This window comes from Cryptomeria japonica, chromosome 8 (genome assembly GCF_030272615.1).
Source record: "Cryptomeria japonica chromosome 8, Sugi_1.0, whole genome shotgun sequence".
Lineage (NCBI taxonomy): Eukaryota > Viridiplantae > Streptophyta > Pinopsida > Cupressales > Cupressaceae > Cryptomeria > Cryptomeria japonica.
This window is the reverse complement of record NC_081412.1, coordinates 35,582,953-35,597,641: the sequence shown is the minus strand read 5'-3', so window position 1 is coordinate 35,597,641 and position 14,689 is coordinate 35,582,953. Positions and strand designations below refer to the sequence as shown.

Here is a 14,689-nt window from a genome sequence, read left to right as displayed (position 1 = left end):
AAGATTGTAAGCATTGTTTATAATGAAGGGTTCACCAAAAGTGGTGAGGCATTGATTGGGGTAAGTAACAAACACAAATGTAAACTTTATACAAGATAATCTATTTGCTGATTTTGTTTAGGAGTTAATTTTGTACTAATTAAAATTTGTTTTCATTTTTTTAGGTCATAGAACCTTTGGTAAGGGTTCTTCATATGATGGATGGAGAGGGCATGCCAATGGGTTTCATTTATGAGGCCATGGATAGGGCCAAAGAGGCCATTTCACATTACTATGGCAAGAATACAAGAAAATGTGAAATCCTTTGGCAGATCATTGATTGTAGGTAGACAAACCAACTCCACCAACCGATACATGTCTGCGCCTACTTCTTGAACCCAAAATTCTACAACTCTGATTCTTTTAGGGCTGAAAAGGAGGTCATGGCAGGCGTTGTTGCATGCATTGATACGATGGCACCTTATCCTCAGTTGAGAGACAAGGTTCTTGATGAGTTGGAGGTGAGATTTGACATTTGCTATATCTTTATTTATGAATTTGGAAATGTTCATTGTTGAGTTTGACTATCTATTTATGAATTTGGAAATGTTCATTGTTCAAGATCTACAAGAGTGCAAAGGGGAGACTCTTCTCTTCACAAGAAGCAATTGATAGGAGAGGAAAACAACAACCACATAAAAAATTTAGTTCAATACTATAAGAAGAAAACTAGAAACTTGATTGTTACATTTTTTTCTCAATTCTAATATTTCTAATTGTATTTTTGTAGATTTATGGTGGGAGAATTATGGTGTTGGCAATGGCATGACTAATCTTCAAAAGAAAGCCATATGCATTTTGTCTCAGCCATGTAGTGTTTATGGGTGTGAACGGAATTGGAGTTTATTAGAGAGCATTCACACAAAGAAAAGAAATAGGTTGACACGAAAGCGCCTCAATTATCTTGTCTTCATTCAGTACAAGTTTTGCCTTAGCACTAGAAAGGTGGAGGGTGTTTCACATGAGACCATTGACTTGGATGAAATTGATCCATATTGTGATTGGACCATCAATGAACAAAATGATGGTGATGATGTCCTCCTTACCGAAGATCTTGCAAAAGTAGAGGAGGAGCTCAAGAAGCAGAAGCAGTAGGATTGGATGAAACGGAGGAGGATGAAGATGAGGACTTTGATTTTGAAGAAGAATCATCTCACCATTTAGATACCTCAACACCTACTGCTACTACTACTACTAGCTCAAAGCCTGAAAAATTGAGCTATAGTAGTGTTGATGTGTCTTTCATGCACATGCGAACACAAAATAAAATACCAAGGTATCTTATCCTCTGTTGAACAAAATTTCCTTGAATGCTGAAGATTTCGCCTAAGGATCATTCGAGAAGACTCCAAGGTTCTTATATGTAGGGTCTCTATGTGTGGATAAGCTCTGTGGTTTGATGTAATTTTGCTGGAATCACAAGGGGACTTACATTCGACTGCCTGAGCGTTTAAATTTGTTGGAACTCAAGTCCTATCTACTCACCAGGAAATAAAGAAATAGCAAAAGGTAAAGGGTTTGGAGAATCTAATCTAAGACCTAGAATGCAAGAAGATGGATGAACGACTAGGTGGAGTCCTACTGGGCTGGGTCTCACCATCAGGTTGAACAATCCGACACCAACTCAGTGCGATCTTCTAAGGGAATTTTGAAGATGTTCAAATCGTACACCATCAAACATTGATCACCATTCAAGTTAATGCATTAACAATAGACGCGTAATGACTTGAGATTAAGCTCATTCTATGTCAGTTGACCACACAGGGCACACTTACAATCAGCAAGAGGCTAATGGTTTGGACTAGGCGGAATCCACGCGAGTGCATCCAATAACTTCCTTCATTTAATCTAATTATTTACCATCTAAAATGAAGATTCAACAAGAAACCATGCATATTGCAAAGAAACGACATATTTCACCATATCTTCAATGAAAATGGAGTTCATTTACAATCAAGACAACAATTTCTTGCCTTCTCTTCCTAATCTACTCTAATTGCTATTCTATTTTACTGACTACTCACTGACTCTTATTAGCTAACTCTTAACTATTAACCCTTACAAATGAAGAGCCAGAGCTTTATATAGAGAGCTCTTTACATCTCAATGGCTCAGATTGATTTACAATCAATGGCTAGGATTACAAGATGAAAACCCTAATTAGGGTTTGTAACAACAAACTTTCCCTAGCCAATGAGACAATTACATTTCATAAGAATGGACCAATAGATGTCAGGGGTAGGTGCCTTGAATTTTGTGTCATCACTGGTGAGTCAAGTACATTGAATCTGGACATGCTGATGTGGACCTATCAGACTGGAGGAACGATGACTGGGATGCCACCTTGTCTGGTACTTGCCTTGGTTGATCTTCTTCTGTCCTTGATGTACTTGATGGATGACGTACCTCTCCTTGACCCTCCTGTGTTTGATGAGGCTTCTTCGCGGTCAAGTCACTCCTTCTCTAGTAGCCTTAAAATTGCTTGGAAATGTTTATTAGATCTTTCTACTTGACATCTTGCGATTTCTCCATGTAGTAAAATGAAGTCCTTGAGGATAGCTTGGTCTATTACTTGCAACCCTCTGAACACTTGAAGTCCTTAACACTTTGAGTCTTTTATGTGCTTGAAGTGTCCTTGATGAATGATGGAACTGGAAAAGGTCACCCCTGTCCTGGCTTGATCTCCCTCGAACTTGATTTTGTTGATCTGCAAAATAAACAAAAGATGATTAAGTATACATAATATATTTATTCTAATATAGCATTTCTCATCTTAAATCGTCAACGGGAAGGCATTAAAATCAATATCACTTTAGACCCTTTGGAAGGACAAGACCTATAATAAAATGCGCTCTGGATCCTCTCCAAGGATAGGACCTATAATGAGATTTTCGCTTTGGATCTTTCTCTCATGAAGACATCACATATTTGACCCTCAAAATGGCCTAAAAGAAGGATTTTTCTTTAGACCTTGGCCAAGGACAAGACCTAATAAAATTCGCTCTGGATCCTCGCCAAGGAGAGGCCCAATAAAGAAATTCACTCAGGATCCTCTCCAAGGACAGGCCCAATAAAGAAATTCGCTCTGGACCCTCTGGAAGGGTCAGGAGCGAAATTGACATTTTTGGACAAATCCTTCACATTTTGTGATCACAACTCACTCAAATGCATGCCTAGGGATACCTCTAAGTTCAATCGACCTCCATCAACGTTAGGCTTTGACACAAAATTGGGAGCAAAAGAGATTTCAAGAAAATTCACTCTAGACCCTTTGGAAGGGTCAAGAGCGAAATTTGTGATTTAGCCTCAATTCTATCATTTTCTTTGCTCCAAATCACTTCTCAAGGCAAGACTTAACAATTCTCTCCCAACAATGCCTTAGGAATCAAGATCTTGATCTCAAACATGAGCAAAATAGAGGTTTTAGGAATTTCACTCTGGACCTTTCAGAAGGGTCAGAAGCTTGGAAAAATTTCGCTCTACCCTTTGGAAGGGTCAGGAGCAAAATTTGCATTTTAGGCCTAAATCCTCCACCTTTTCACCCCTCAATTGCTTCCAAGGCATGAAATTAGTCCATTTTTGAAGCAAAAGGGAGGGTCTTAGGAAAATTCGCTCTAGACCCTTTGGAAGGGTCAGGATCGAATTTTGTCTTTTGACCTCAAATCCATCATTTCCTTCACTTTCATTCACTTCTTAAGGCAAGAATATATTGATCTTCCCCCAACCATGTCCTAGGAACAAAGATCTTGATTTGAACAAGGAGGAAAATAGTGTTTTTAAGAAATTTCGCTCTGGACCCTTTGGAAGGGTCAGGAGCGAAATTCTTCCTTAGGCCCATTTCACACTTCTTTTCCTCTCAACTCACCTCAAACTTGACTTATCAAATCTCCTCTTACCATAATCAAGTCAATTCGCCATCTATTTAGCTCAAAACAAGGTCCTTTTACTGTATTAGGCAAAATAGAGAGTCTAGTTAAGGATTTCGCTCTGGACCCTTTGGAAGCATCAGGAGCAAAAATTGCATTTTCAGGCTTAATTCTCATTCAAGTTGCCTAGGACTTGTCCATTTCCCCTTTATCTTGTCACATTCAAGCCAACTTGCTATCAAAGTGGTGAGGAAAAAAGGTTTTCTAAGAATTTCGCTCTGGACTCTTTGGAAGGGTCAAGAGCGAAATTGATGTTTTAGGCTCAAATTGACTTCATTAACTTCATTTCCAACCTTTCCCTATCAAAACAAGGTGCTTTGCTTTTAAAAAGTGCATGGGAAAAGGATTAGTTCATAGGTTTGAGCAAGGTAGAATGCTTTATGAAGAAATTCGCTCTACACCCTTTGGAAGGGTCAGGAGCAAATTTGCTCTTTTTGGCTCAATTTTTATCCTTTTTCACTCATCTTGCTTTAGACTTGTCTCCTTGAATCCTTTCTTTGTCATATATGTCCACTATTTGATGTCCTTAGTGAAGAAGTAGGTCTTTTGGGGAATTTCGCTCTAGACCCTTTGGAAGAGTCAGGACCGAAATTTTTCTTTTTGCACAAATTCCTCACTTTTCCTCACTTCACTCTGTTTCACACATCAATTCTCCCTTCATACGTCATAAGGACAAGGTTTTTTGATGTTAGGACCAGGAAGGAAGATATTAGGAAATTCGCTCTGGACCCTTTGGAAGGGTCAGGAGCGAAATTGAGGAATTTGCCTTAGATATCACTCAAACATTCAAGCTTCTCACTTAATCACATTGCTCTTACCTCAAGACATGCTAACAAACCACCCTAAGGAAGTGCCTAGCTCAAAAGTTGGATGAAAAGTGCATTTTAACAATTTTGCTTAGGTACCTCTGGAAGGACAAGACCTATCCAGGAATTTCGCTTTGGACCCTTCGGAAGGGTCAGGAGCGAAATTTGTCTTTTAGGCTTAAATCTTGACCTTTTCCCAAATTTCAAAGTCTAGGCTTGGTCATTAGGCATTTCCAAGGGCAAAATAGGTCAAGTTTACATCAATCAGTGCCTAGAACTTCATCATTCATCAACTAGACCAATCTCCAACCCTCATAGGGAAAATCCTTGATGATACTCACTCACAAACCTTCATTCACTCCCTTAACTCAAAGACATAACCTAGAAACAAGAGCAAATGCCTGACCTAGAGAAGGCTTTCAAAGAGACCTGGACCTGGACCACCTACTGACCAATTTGAGCCTAAGCAAACCTTGCTATCGTAATGACCTCTCTGACAATTCTCCAATGCAAAGACTAATAGCCAAGACCAGGCAACCAAGAAAACTAAACTAACCCTAGAAAGCAAAAAAAAAGGGTCCCCATTTGCAATGGGGCGATGTGTGAATACGTCACAACAAGTAGGAGAGCAAAGAGGAAGATGTAGTCTTCTCCTTGGTTTGTTGTTTTTAACATTTGAACATATTATTATATGTAATTTTGTAAACATTTATAAACTTATGCTGCTGTTATACCTTTTAAACTTTGAAACTATGAGTACGAATGATGAAATTTCAAATATTGGGTGTTTGGAGATCATATGACGTGTAATGTTTCAATTATGGCTCTTAGGTTCTCTAAATGCATTAATTTCTTCTTCTTCTTTTTGTAAAACTGCGGTTGTTTTTTAGCCAAGTCAAAGTCTAATTTTTGGGCTGTCCAGTCTATGGCAAGTACGAGACCTCAAACTTTGATCTCAAACATCAAGTCAAATGATGTTACAATCCCCTCTAGGCAGGTTAGAAGCATTTTCCCACTGGTTGCAAGTTCAATCAAACCACTATATTTGATCGCAATGATCAAAGATCAGGGATTCAAAGTCAAACAGTCAACCACCCGGCCATTTCGGAGAGCTTAACAACTTCCCGTGGTACCAAAAATGATGAACCCAAGATATATCATGAAACTTTATTTATATCTCAAGAAATAGTTTGACAGAAAAATAGCTATTCCACAAATTTCTGCTCTATTTCAAAACACAGATTACATAACTCAAAACCAGCTTGTAGCATCTTGCCCCCTTCACTCACCAGCCAGCCTTGTTAATCTTTTGGCTTCCTCTCTTGCAAGGTCCATTCTTCTTGCCTCTTTTTTTTCCCTCCTACCCTTCTCACATGTATTACATACATCCATTTACTAGAAATTATTGAAAAGTGAAGATTGAATGATGGAGCATCAGAAAACACAATTAATCACCACCCAAATTTTTGCTTTATTTTAAAACACAGATTACAGAACTCAAAACCAGCTTGTCAACATCTTGGCCTTCTTGCCCCCTTCACTCATAAGCAAGCCTTCTTAACCTTTTGGCTTCCTCTCTCACAAACTTCATTCTTCTCACCCATCTTTTCCCCTCCTTCCCTTTCTTTTCTCACATGTATTTATAAACATCCATTTACTGAAATATGTTGCCAAATGCCAACTGAAATTTAAAGAATGGAGCAGTAAAAAATGATTAAACTCCCACTTGTTACAAGAAAATTGATGATGAGCTGAATCATGAGGTGGAGAAATATTTATGGCAAAACTGTGGTACACATTGTTGGTACCAAGAACATGTCAATGCTCTAGTATGTATACAAGATTAGAAAAAAAAACATTTTGCCTGCAATAGGTGAACATGGCCTTCCTATGAATGGCATTGTTCCCATTAGACCATCTTATTTAAGAAGTTCAAATGGCATCATGTGTCCTAGATAACCTTATTCATTACTGCACCCATAAACTACTATCCATTGTACCACAAAATGATATCGTTCCATTTAGACTATACAAGGTTGTCTTCAACAATACTTCCATATTTGCTGCATTCACTAGACCATAAGATGTTCTTCTTCAAGGTTGCTTACTTAGTGTTACATTTGCTAGACCATAAGATTGGTTTTCTTTGAGAGTACTTCCATGGTAATGCATCCACTTGACAATGAGATGGTATTGTGCCCACTAGATGATAAGATGACCTTCTTTAGGGGCACTTCCATAGTATTGCATAAGCCGACCATATGATGATGATCTTCTCCAAGAGTTATTTCACGTTAAAAGCATCCAGTACAAAAAAAGAGGGGATTTAAACAAAAAAGTCATTCAAAAAATACACACTTATCTAAAAGACCACAACATGATGTCTTTGTTACTGAACCACATATATTCTCACCCTTGTAATGTCCCCTTTTCCAATGCCCTAGTTTTTGCCCTAAAATCCCAATCTCAGGTAAGGAATGAAATAGGGATGTCATTTACCAATTAGATCCCAACTGAGACCTCTCAATCATGTTAGATATAAAATCAATCGTTCCTACTAAATTAGGGACATTATTTTGATTATTATTGTAAATTACATAATGTACATGTGGGATTCCCTTGAGGCTTTTCCCAACAATCTACCCATATTATGAAGCACCATGGAAGATCATACATGGTGCCTCGAGCCTATCCATCAAGCCCAGGAGCACTGAATGACACTTGCCATTCGGCCTCCCAGCCCCACTTGGGGTTACTACTACTCAAATGGACTCTTATTAGTGAAACCTGGGGACACGCCCCCAATCTAAAATACCCCATCCCCATACTGAGGTCATTTCTAGGAATTGGGGATGATCAGAAGACGTCCCCCTGGCATCTCCCTTCATGCCAAAAAATGGAAACAATGTTCCCAATTTAGAAAAAGTCGTCCCTTGATGCCCTAAATCGTCATCCCTAACACCGAGGGTGTCTAGGGGACGGTCGGATATGTCCCTCAACCGTCCTCGATGTCAAGGACAGATGTTTTAAAAAAAAACACATTCAATGTCAAAAAATATATATTAATAATGCTTTTGTGGGCCCCTTCCTCCTTGGTCGTCCTAAAAAGCTTAAGGCACAAGTTTTTGACTCATTTCAACATTTTTATGAAAGGAGAAAACAGGAGCAGCAAAGGGTTTGAAGCAAGCAACCATTGAAAGAGCAGCAGAATAGAAGGATAAGAGGTTGAATCTAGGGCAAAATCAAGCTCCAAGCTTGAAATAGGTAAGTTTCATCCTCTCTTCTTTTTTCTTTCCAATTTTTTTCGAAGTAAGAAGCATGAATGCCTGTCTTTTTTTTTTTTTCACTTTTTTCAGTTTGAAATTACATTCATTATCAAGAAAAAAGAGCACCAATGAGGGTGATAGTAGTGAAAATGAAGTAGAAATGAGAGGTGGAAATACAAGTGTTGAAGTTGGTATTGGTGGACCGCCACTTAAGATATTTAACTGCCCTTCAACAATCATCGAAATATATGAAAGGGCCCTTCCAACAAAAAAAACCTCTTCTCCAATACGTTACACCTAGAGGCCCAAAGAAAAAAAAAAGCAAAGGAGAGTAGGGTGTGGGATTGTCATGTTTATTTGACTAATTTATGAGGCAGCTACACAAGAGTAAAGTCTCATTTTTTGGGTATTGCATGCCATGGAGTCAAAGCTTGTCCAGAACTAACACAACAAGAGATGGTAGAGTGCCATAGATTGCACATCGAGGCAGAAATAGGGAAACAAAGTGGGGCAATGATGGCACCTTCTTCTGCAAGTGCACAATCATCTATGCCTGCGTCGTCCACTAATACTATTCGTAGTAGTCATATTGGCACAAGGGGAAAGAGGAAGGTGATTGGTGGTGATAAGGGAGGATCAGTCGAAGGCATGTTTAATGTGCAAGCACGAGAAACTATTGAGTCTTCCATTACTAAATTCTTTTTTGCTAATACCATCCCATTTCATGAGGCCCGTTCCACTTACTTCAAACAAATGGTTAAAGATATAGCCACTATTAGTCCTTCATTTGTACCCCGTGGAGATCATAAGCTACGGCCTTCCCCTCCCAGACATATAGTATTCCAAGGTTAATGTGCTAATGGAGGATATGAGATCAACTTGGATGAGGTTTGGTTTCTCTATTGTGATTGATGGGTGGACTAATAATAGACATTGGCCACTCATCAATATCATTGTCAAATGCTCTGTTGGTTCTTATTTTTCAAAGCAGTGGATTGTTCAAGGAAGCATACAGATGCAAAATTCTAGTTTAGCATTTTGAGAAATGCCATAGAGCCGATTGGGGCTGCTAATGTTGTACGGGTGATCACTGATTCAGCAAATGTGAGCAAATCCGCTGGTTTGATGATGGAGGGTGCTTACAAGAACATCCTTTGGACCCCACAGTGTATTCATACATTGAACAATACATTGATAGACATAGGGAAAATAGATTGGGTGAAGCAAGTGGTGGCAAAAGCTAGAGACATTCAAATGTTCATTTGCAACCATCACACCTCACTTGCTCTCTTTAGATCATTTTCAAAGGAATTCATCAAACCCATTGGAATACTACGCCATCTATTGTTTTTAAATTTTTAATGAATATAGGTATGCTACTTATTTCATCTTATTGGAGAGGATGCTTGTGGTGCATGAGCCTCTACAGTAGATGGTGGTGAAATGTGAGTAGGCTAGATAGCCTAATTCAATCTCTACTCAAGAAAAATCCATCAAACAAAAAATCCTTGATGACAATTGGTGATCCACTGTGAGGTAAGACATTGCTAATTTTATTAAAAAATAATTATTCGATTGCTGGTTTTCATTTTAAAATTTCTGATTTTAATATTTTTAACTTTTTGTTTGCATTTTGATTTTGTAGATATGTTTGCTTTGTCATCTCACCTATTATAGCTGTCATTAGATATGTTGATACTTGATACAGACTCTCCTAGTCTTGATAGATATATGAGACATTTGACCGTATGCTTGGGAAGATAAAGCAAACAATTTGAGCTAAGGATCCTCCTTTGGGGTTATATGAGCAACAAATTAGGCCCATCGTGACACGGAGGTGGAACACAATGAACACCCAACTTCATATGGAAGCCCATGCTCTAAATCCCAAATGGTATGCACCAAGGGATGGAAGGGTGTCTCCATGTGATGACCTTGAGGTTTTAGATGGGTTCACATGGACTATTGATAAGATGTATCCAAAGGAGGAAGCTTCCATACTTCGCACAAAATTCCTTGACTTTACAAATCTTTGTGGTCCTACATTAGGTAAACCACAAGTGAGGTTGGATAGAATTATAGTAGCTCAAAGGGACCTTATTGGATGGTGGACATGGCACGGGAGGGATTCATCACATCTGAAGGTGCTTACCACTCACTTCCTTTCACAAGTTACCAGCTCCTCTGCTACAAAGAGGAAGGCTTTATCCACTCCCTCAAGAGGAATAGTCTTACTTCTAGAAGAGTGGAGAAGCTAGTGGCCGTGCATAGTGCTCTTTAACTTTAGGATCTTCAAACTCCAGAGTATCAACAGACTTCAGCTTTACAGTGGGATGTTGATCCCGAAGATGTGGCCCAAGTTGATGAGGAGGATACACCAGGCAGATTGGTTGGGATTTTGTTAGATGAGGTGGACGTGGACAATGACAATGGCAAAGACTCAAAGGAGGACTTTGATTTTGATGCAGTGTTAGGAAATGCAAACTAGGGGCAGCAATGTACCATCACATGCATATTGACAATAAATTCTAAATTATGAATGCATATTGAGTACCGACAATGAATTTTGAGGTTGAATCCAAATGTTGTATGTTAAAACAACGTTCTAAATTTTAAAATGTTTTCATATGAATATAATGTATATATGCATGCTTTATCCATGTTTTCATATGAACATTTAAAATTTCCCTATATTTTATATAGCTATCTCCTAGCATCCCCAAATTGGCAAAAAAAAATTGTCGTCTCGTAAACCTGTCCCCCCATCCCCTATCATCCCCGTCTCGGAAACCCAAGGTAACCTTGATTCTTATGCTACTTGCACTCTTTGTATGAACATTCTCCCCTCCATATTGGGGCAGCTAATTGGCTATATGTTTTAAAGGAATATTGATCACTATTAATGCATACATTCCTACCTCATATTAAATGGACGACATACAAAAAATTAGCCAAATCATATGACCATGCATTATACTTCATACCACAATGGAGACAAGCATAATAACTGCTGGTATTAGATCGAATGCTTAATGATTCTACTTCTTCGATGATAAATACTTGCTATCTTTTCAGATCTGGATTGATTGTTCCTTTCCAAATGGTTGCTTGGTTTAAATATTATTTCTGTATTGTTTGCTGCTTATTGGATTGAGTGCAGACCGTAATGAGTTCTGATCATTTGTTTTTCCCCTTAGATCTGCGTATAACATGTTTATGCATCTGCAGTAATACTCAGAATTCTGCCTTTAGAACAGATTGATATATCTTTACAAATGCCTCCTTATCTGTTCTTTACCTCTGCTCAAAGTCTGCTGTAAATGGAAGAGATATGCTGTAAATTCTCCCTAAATGACTTTCATATATCTTGTATTTATATGCCTCGAAAGCCAAGGGTTGTGCCTCTTCAAAGAAGTAGGCTAGCAAGTATTTGTTATATAATTTGTTATTTTTATTCCTTCTTAAAATTCGTACTTGCCATGGGAAGTCGGCTCTCTTAGATATTGTATTTTAGTTTTAAAACCCCTTATACTGGGTAGGCACTCATACCATCATTATATTTAATTCTTTAATAACAACTCCTCCTAATGAAGTCAGCTTTATTTCTTTGACTTCAGCACTGCATTTTGTGATGATTTATAAATCTCTCCTCTGTTATGGCTGTTTAACATCTCTAATTGCTGTCTTATGATGATATTAATATAAATTGCTGACCTTTAAGTGATCACCTCTGATTATTGCCATCCTTGCTATTTGGTTGCTCATTCTTAGGGTTAAGACGATTTTATAGGGCATATATATCTTTCATATGGCAGGCCATGCCAACCCTCTCTTTACAGGGCATAGATATCTTTCACATGGCGGGCTATGCCAACCCTCTCTCTATACCATGAAATAGGTCTCCATCATGCAGGATCAATTTGTTTCCCAAAGGATGTTCCCGAATCAATATTCCATGCGATCACAGGGACTATTGTCTTTGTTATCACCGGAATGCGGAGATGGTGGATCATTTCATCTTAGGGTGTTCTGTCTACAATAAGATGCAGGGAAGATCATATTTCATACAGACTAAAAGGTTTCCTAGCAATCTTTTTCTGTTTTCCTGACAAGAGAGGTAGTTGGCCCTTTACTATTGGCAGATTATCAGTTTCAATTATTACACTTTCTACAGTACCAAAATTATCACTTATTGTCTCCTCTCAGTCTATTCCAACCATGATCAAGCACCCTTTGAAATCACGACTTGTGTTCAATTGAATTTCCATAGCCATTTCTGTTGGCACTTAGTTCCCCAAAAATACTTATAAAACTTACTACTTGACACTTCAGTCAATAAGGTTAACTCCAAATAAGGTGCTCCAAACCCAAGAAGAAAATAGTTGCACAAGGCTCTGTTCGATAAAGGAAATTATGATGAGCGAAAAGCCAAATTATAGAAAGGGGAACAATTCATCAACAGTCCTTATAAACATTATGTTAGCAAAGAAGATAGTACTAATAGGTATAGGCAATTTCTATCGGCTAATTGACTGTAAGCACTTTTTTTGTATGGAAACTGAAACACCTTAATATACATAATATACAGCAATCCTCTTCCCAGTCCCAAACAATTGCACTGTGGAGTTGAACTGGCAAGAAGATAATATCAACACCTGTAATACTCAGCAATAGGGTATTAGAAGAGCCTGCTCTGAGACTCTGACTTCTTTCTTAGATTAAAACTGGGACCCTCCTACTGCCTCCAGTGTCCACCAGTTCCATGAGGCTGAAGAGTCAAAGAAAACCTTTCAGCAGATTAACTTGCAGACTTCTATACTCACAAAAAGAGTAAATAAGAGCAAATACAGGAAGTGTTTATACTGAGACCAAACTTAACCCATTACACTGCAGGCACCTTCTTAAAGTCAAATGCACCTAACACTAGTTTTTGTTATCGCCAACTAGTTAAGAGCTGTTATGTTCTCCCCTTTAGGATAGTCTTGTGAGAGAACCTTTGCATATGTATTATCTATGAATTCTCCATTTACTAATTTTTGGCCAAAAACTGAAAAACCCAAAAACTCAGACTATATGCATTCAAAATCAGTGAAAAAAACCTGTTCTGGAGTATGATCTGTTATGTAATGGAGCCATCCATGCCATTCAGGAGGTACATTTGAGGCATTATAGCGTTGCTTGTCTCCATACTCAACCCACCTGTGCCTACCTGTAATGAACCATTGAAAAGTACACAATCAAAAATCATCCTTCTCTAATAATTCAAAAATGTATTCAAATTCTGGAGAGGCAGAACTATTCTTCACAGTCATTTCTCAGCAAAATCACTGAAGATACTCTCATGCAAAAAGGAATGTAAGAATTGCTAAACCTGTAGAAAGGCTAAAATGAAAAGATGAGTCAAGACAGATCAAAATCACATGCCAATGGAACTCTCCTCCGTATTATTCATACAATCCCACTTGAAAATATACAAGGTGTTAGCTAGGAAGCTTAGTTACATAAAAGATAATAATGGGACATATATCAGATAAACTGAAAACACCTACAGTTAAGAAAATCTTTCATATAGAAGAAAGAAATTATATGTATGCTCACAAGTGACCAAAGCTAGTCAATATAACTTGAAAGTGTTACTACTTATCAAATTGCCATTAGTTTTTATATTCAAAGTCATACTATATACTCTAGTTGGTTAACACTACCGAATCATGCAGTCGGTATACACAGAGAAGTCGGTATGCACAGTCTAGTCGGTTACAGAGGAAAGCAGTCACAAAACGCAGTATACACCGAGCTGTCTACCGAGTATCTTTTTATGTCTACCGAGCAGCAAAGACGACACACCGAGTTGATATACACCGAGTGAAACGTGTTACCAAATTCATTGAACCTGGACATGCACATGAAAACGTGTTACAAGATCGAGGCACATCTAACCGTTATCACATTGGAAATTGCACTAGAAGATTGTGTATGATTTCCAGGTCATTTAACCAATGAAATATTTTGTATAGTTATTCATTCGAGGAATCGTGTTTGTAAGATCGAAGCAATGAATTAGATCACCGTCTTAAGAGTTCTATTTATACAGCATGAGTTAAGGGTGTGTACATGAGTGTAAGAAGACTGTTACAGAGACACAGAGGTCACCGAGAAGGTTTTCAGAGGACAGTCGAAGAACAGAGTAAACAGAAGGGTTTACCGAGTTACCATATGGGTTACCGAGGTATGCTATAAGCAAGGTAATCTATTCTGAGCACATAGAATCTGCTATAACATTTCAGATGTAAAGTTGCAGATATTTGTAATGATTTTATTGTAATATTGTGAAGTTGTAAGAGAAACCTTTAACAGGGTAAAAGATTCTAATCAAGTCTATAAATTGTAAAGCCTCTAACCAGGTGCAGCATTTAGATTAAGTGTTGTAAAATCCTTTAGCAAGGTAGATCTAACAGATCTTGTTACTCCTAACAGGATAAGCTATCAGAAATAGCTAATATGTAGCTCTAACCGAGCACTCTTTATTATTGCAGTAGTGAAGTTGTGGGTGCCATCCCCACCACAGTTTTTCTCTCTAACCAAGAGTTTCTGCTTAACCAAAATATATGTGTTATGGAGTGAATCATGTATGATTGTTATCTATTTGTTT

General features: G+C 38.1%; 1 protein-coding gene across 2 annotated transcripts in view; it reads right to left on the bottom strand.

Annotated features, from left to right (window-relative positions):
• The window catches only part of LOC131064572 (probable NADH dehydrogenase [ubiquinone] 1 alpha subcomplex subunit 12), a 108,871-nt gene that overhangs the window by 3,926 nt on the left and 90,256 nt on the right, over positions 1–14,689 (bottom strand). For both annotated transcript variants that reach the window (XM_057998755.2, XM_057998754.2), the window contains one exon: positions 13,137–13,246. In XM_057998755.2, the coding sequence (XP_057854738.2) occupies positions 13,137–13,246 (110 nt within the window). The remainder of the gene's footprint in view (positions 1–13,136; positions 13,247–14,689) is intronic.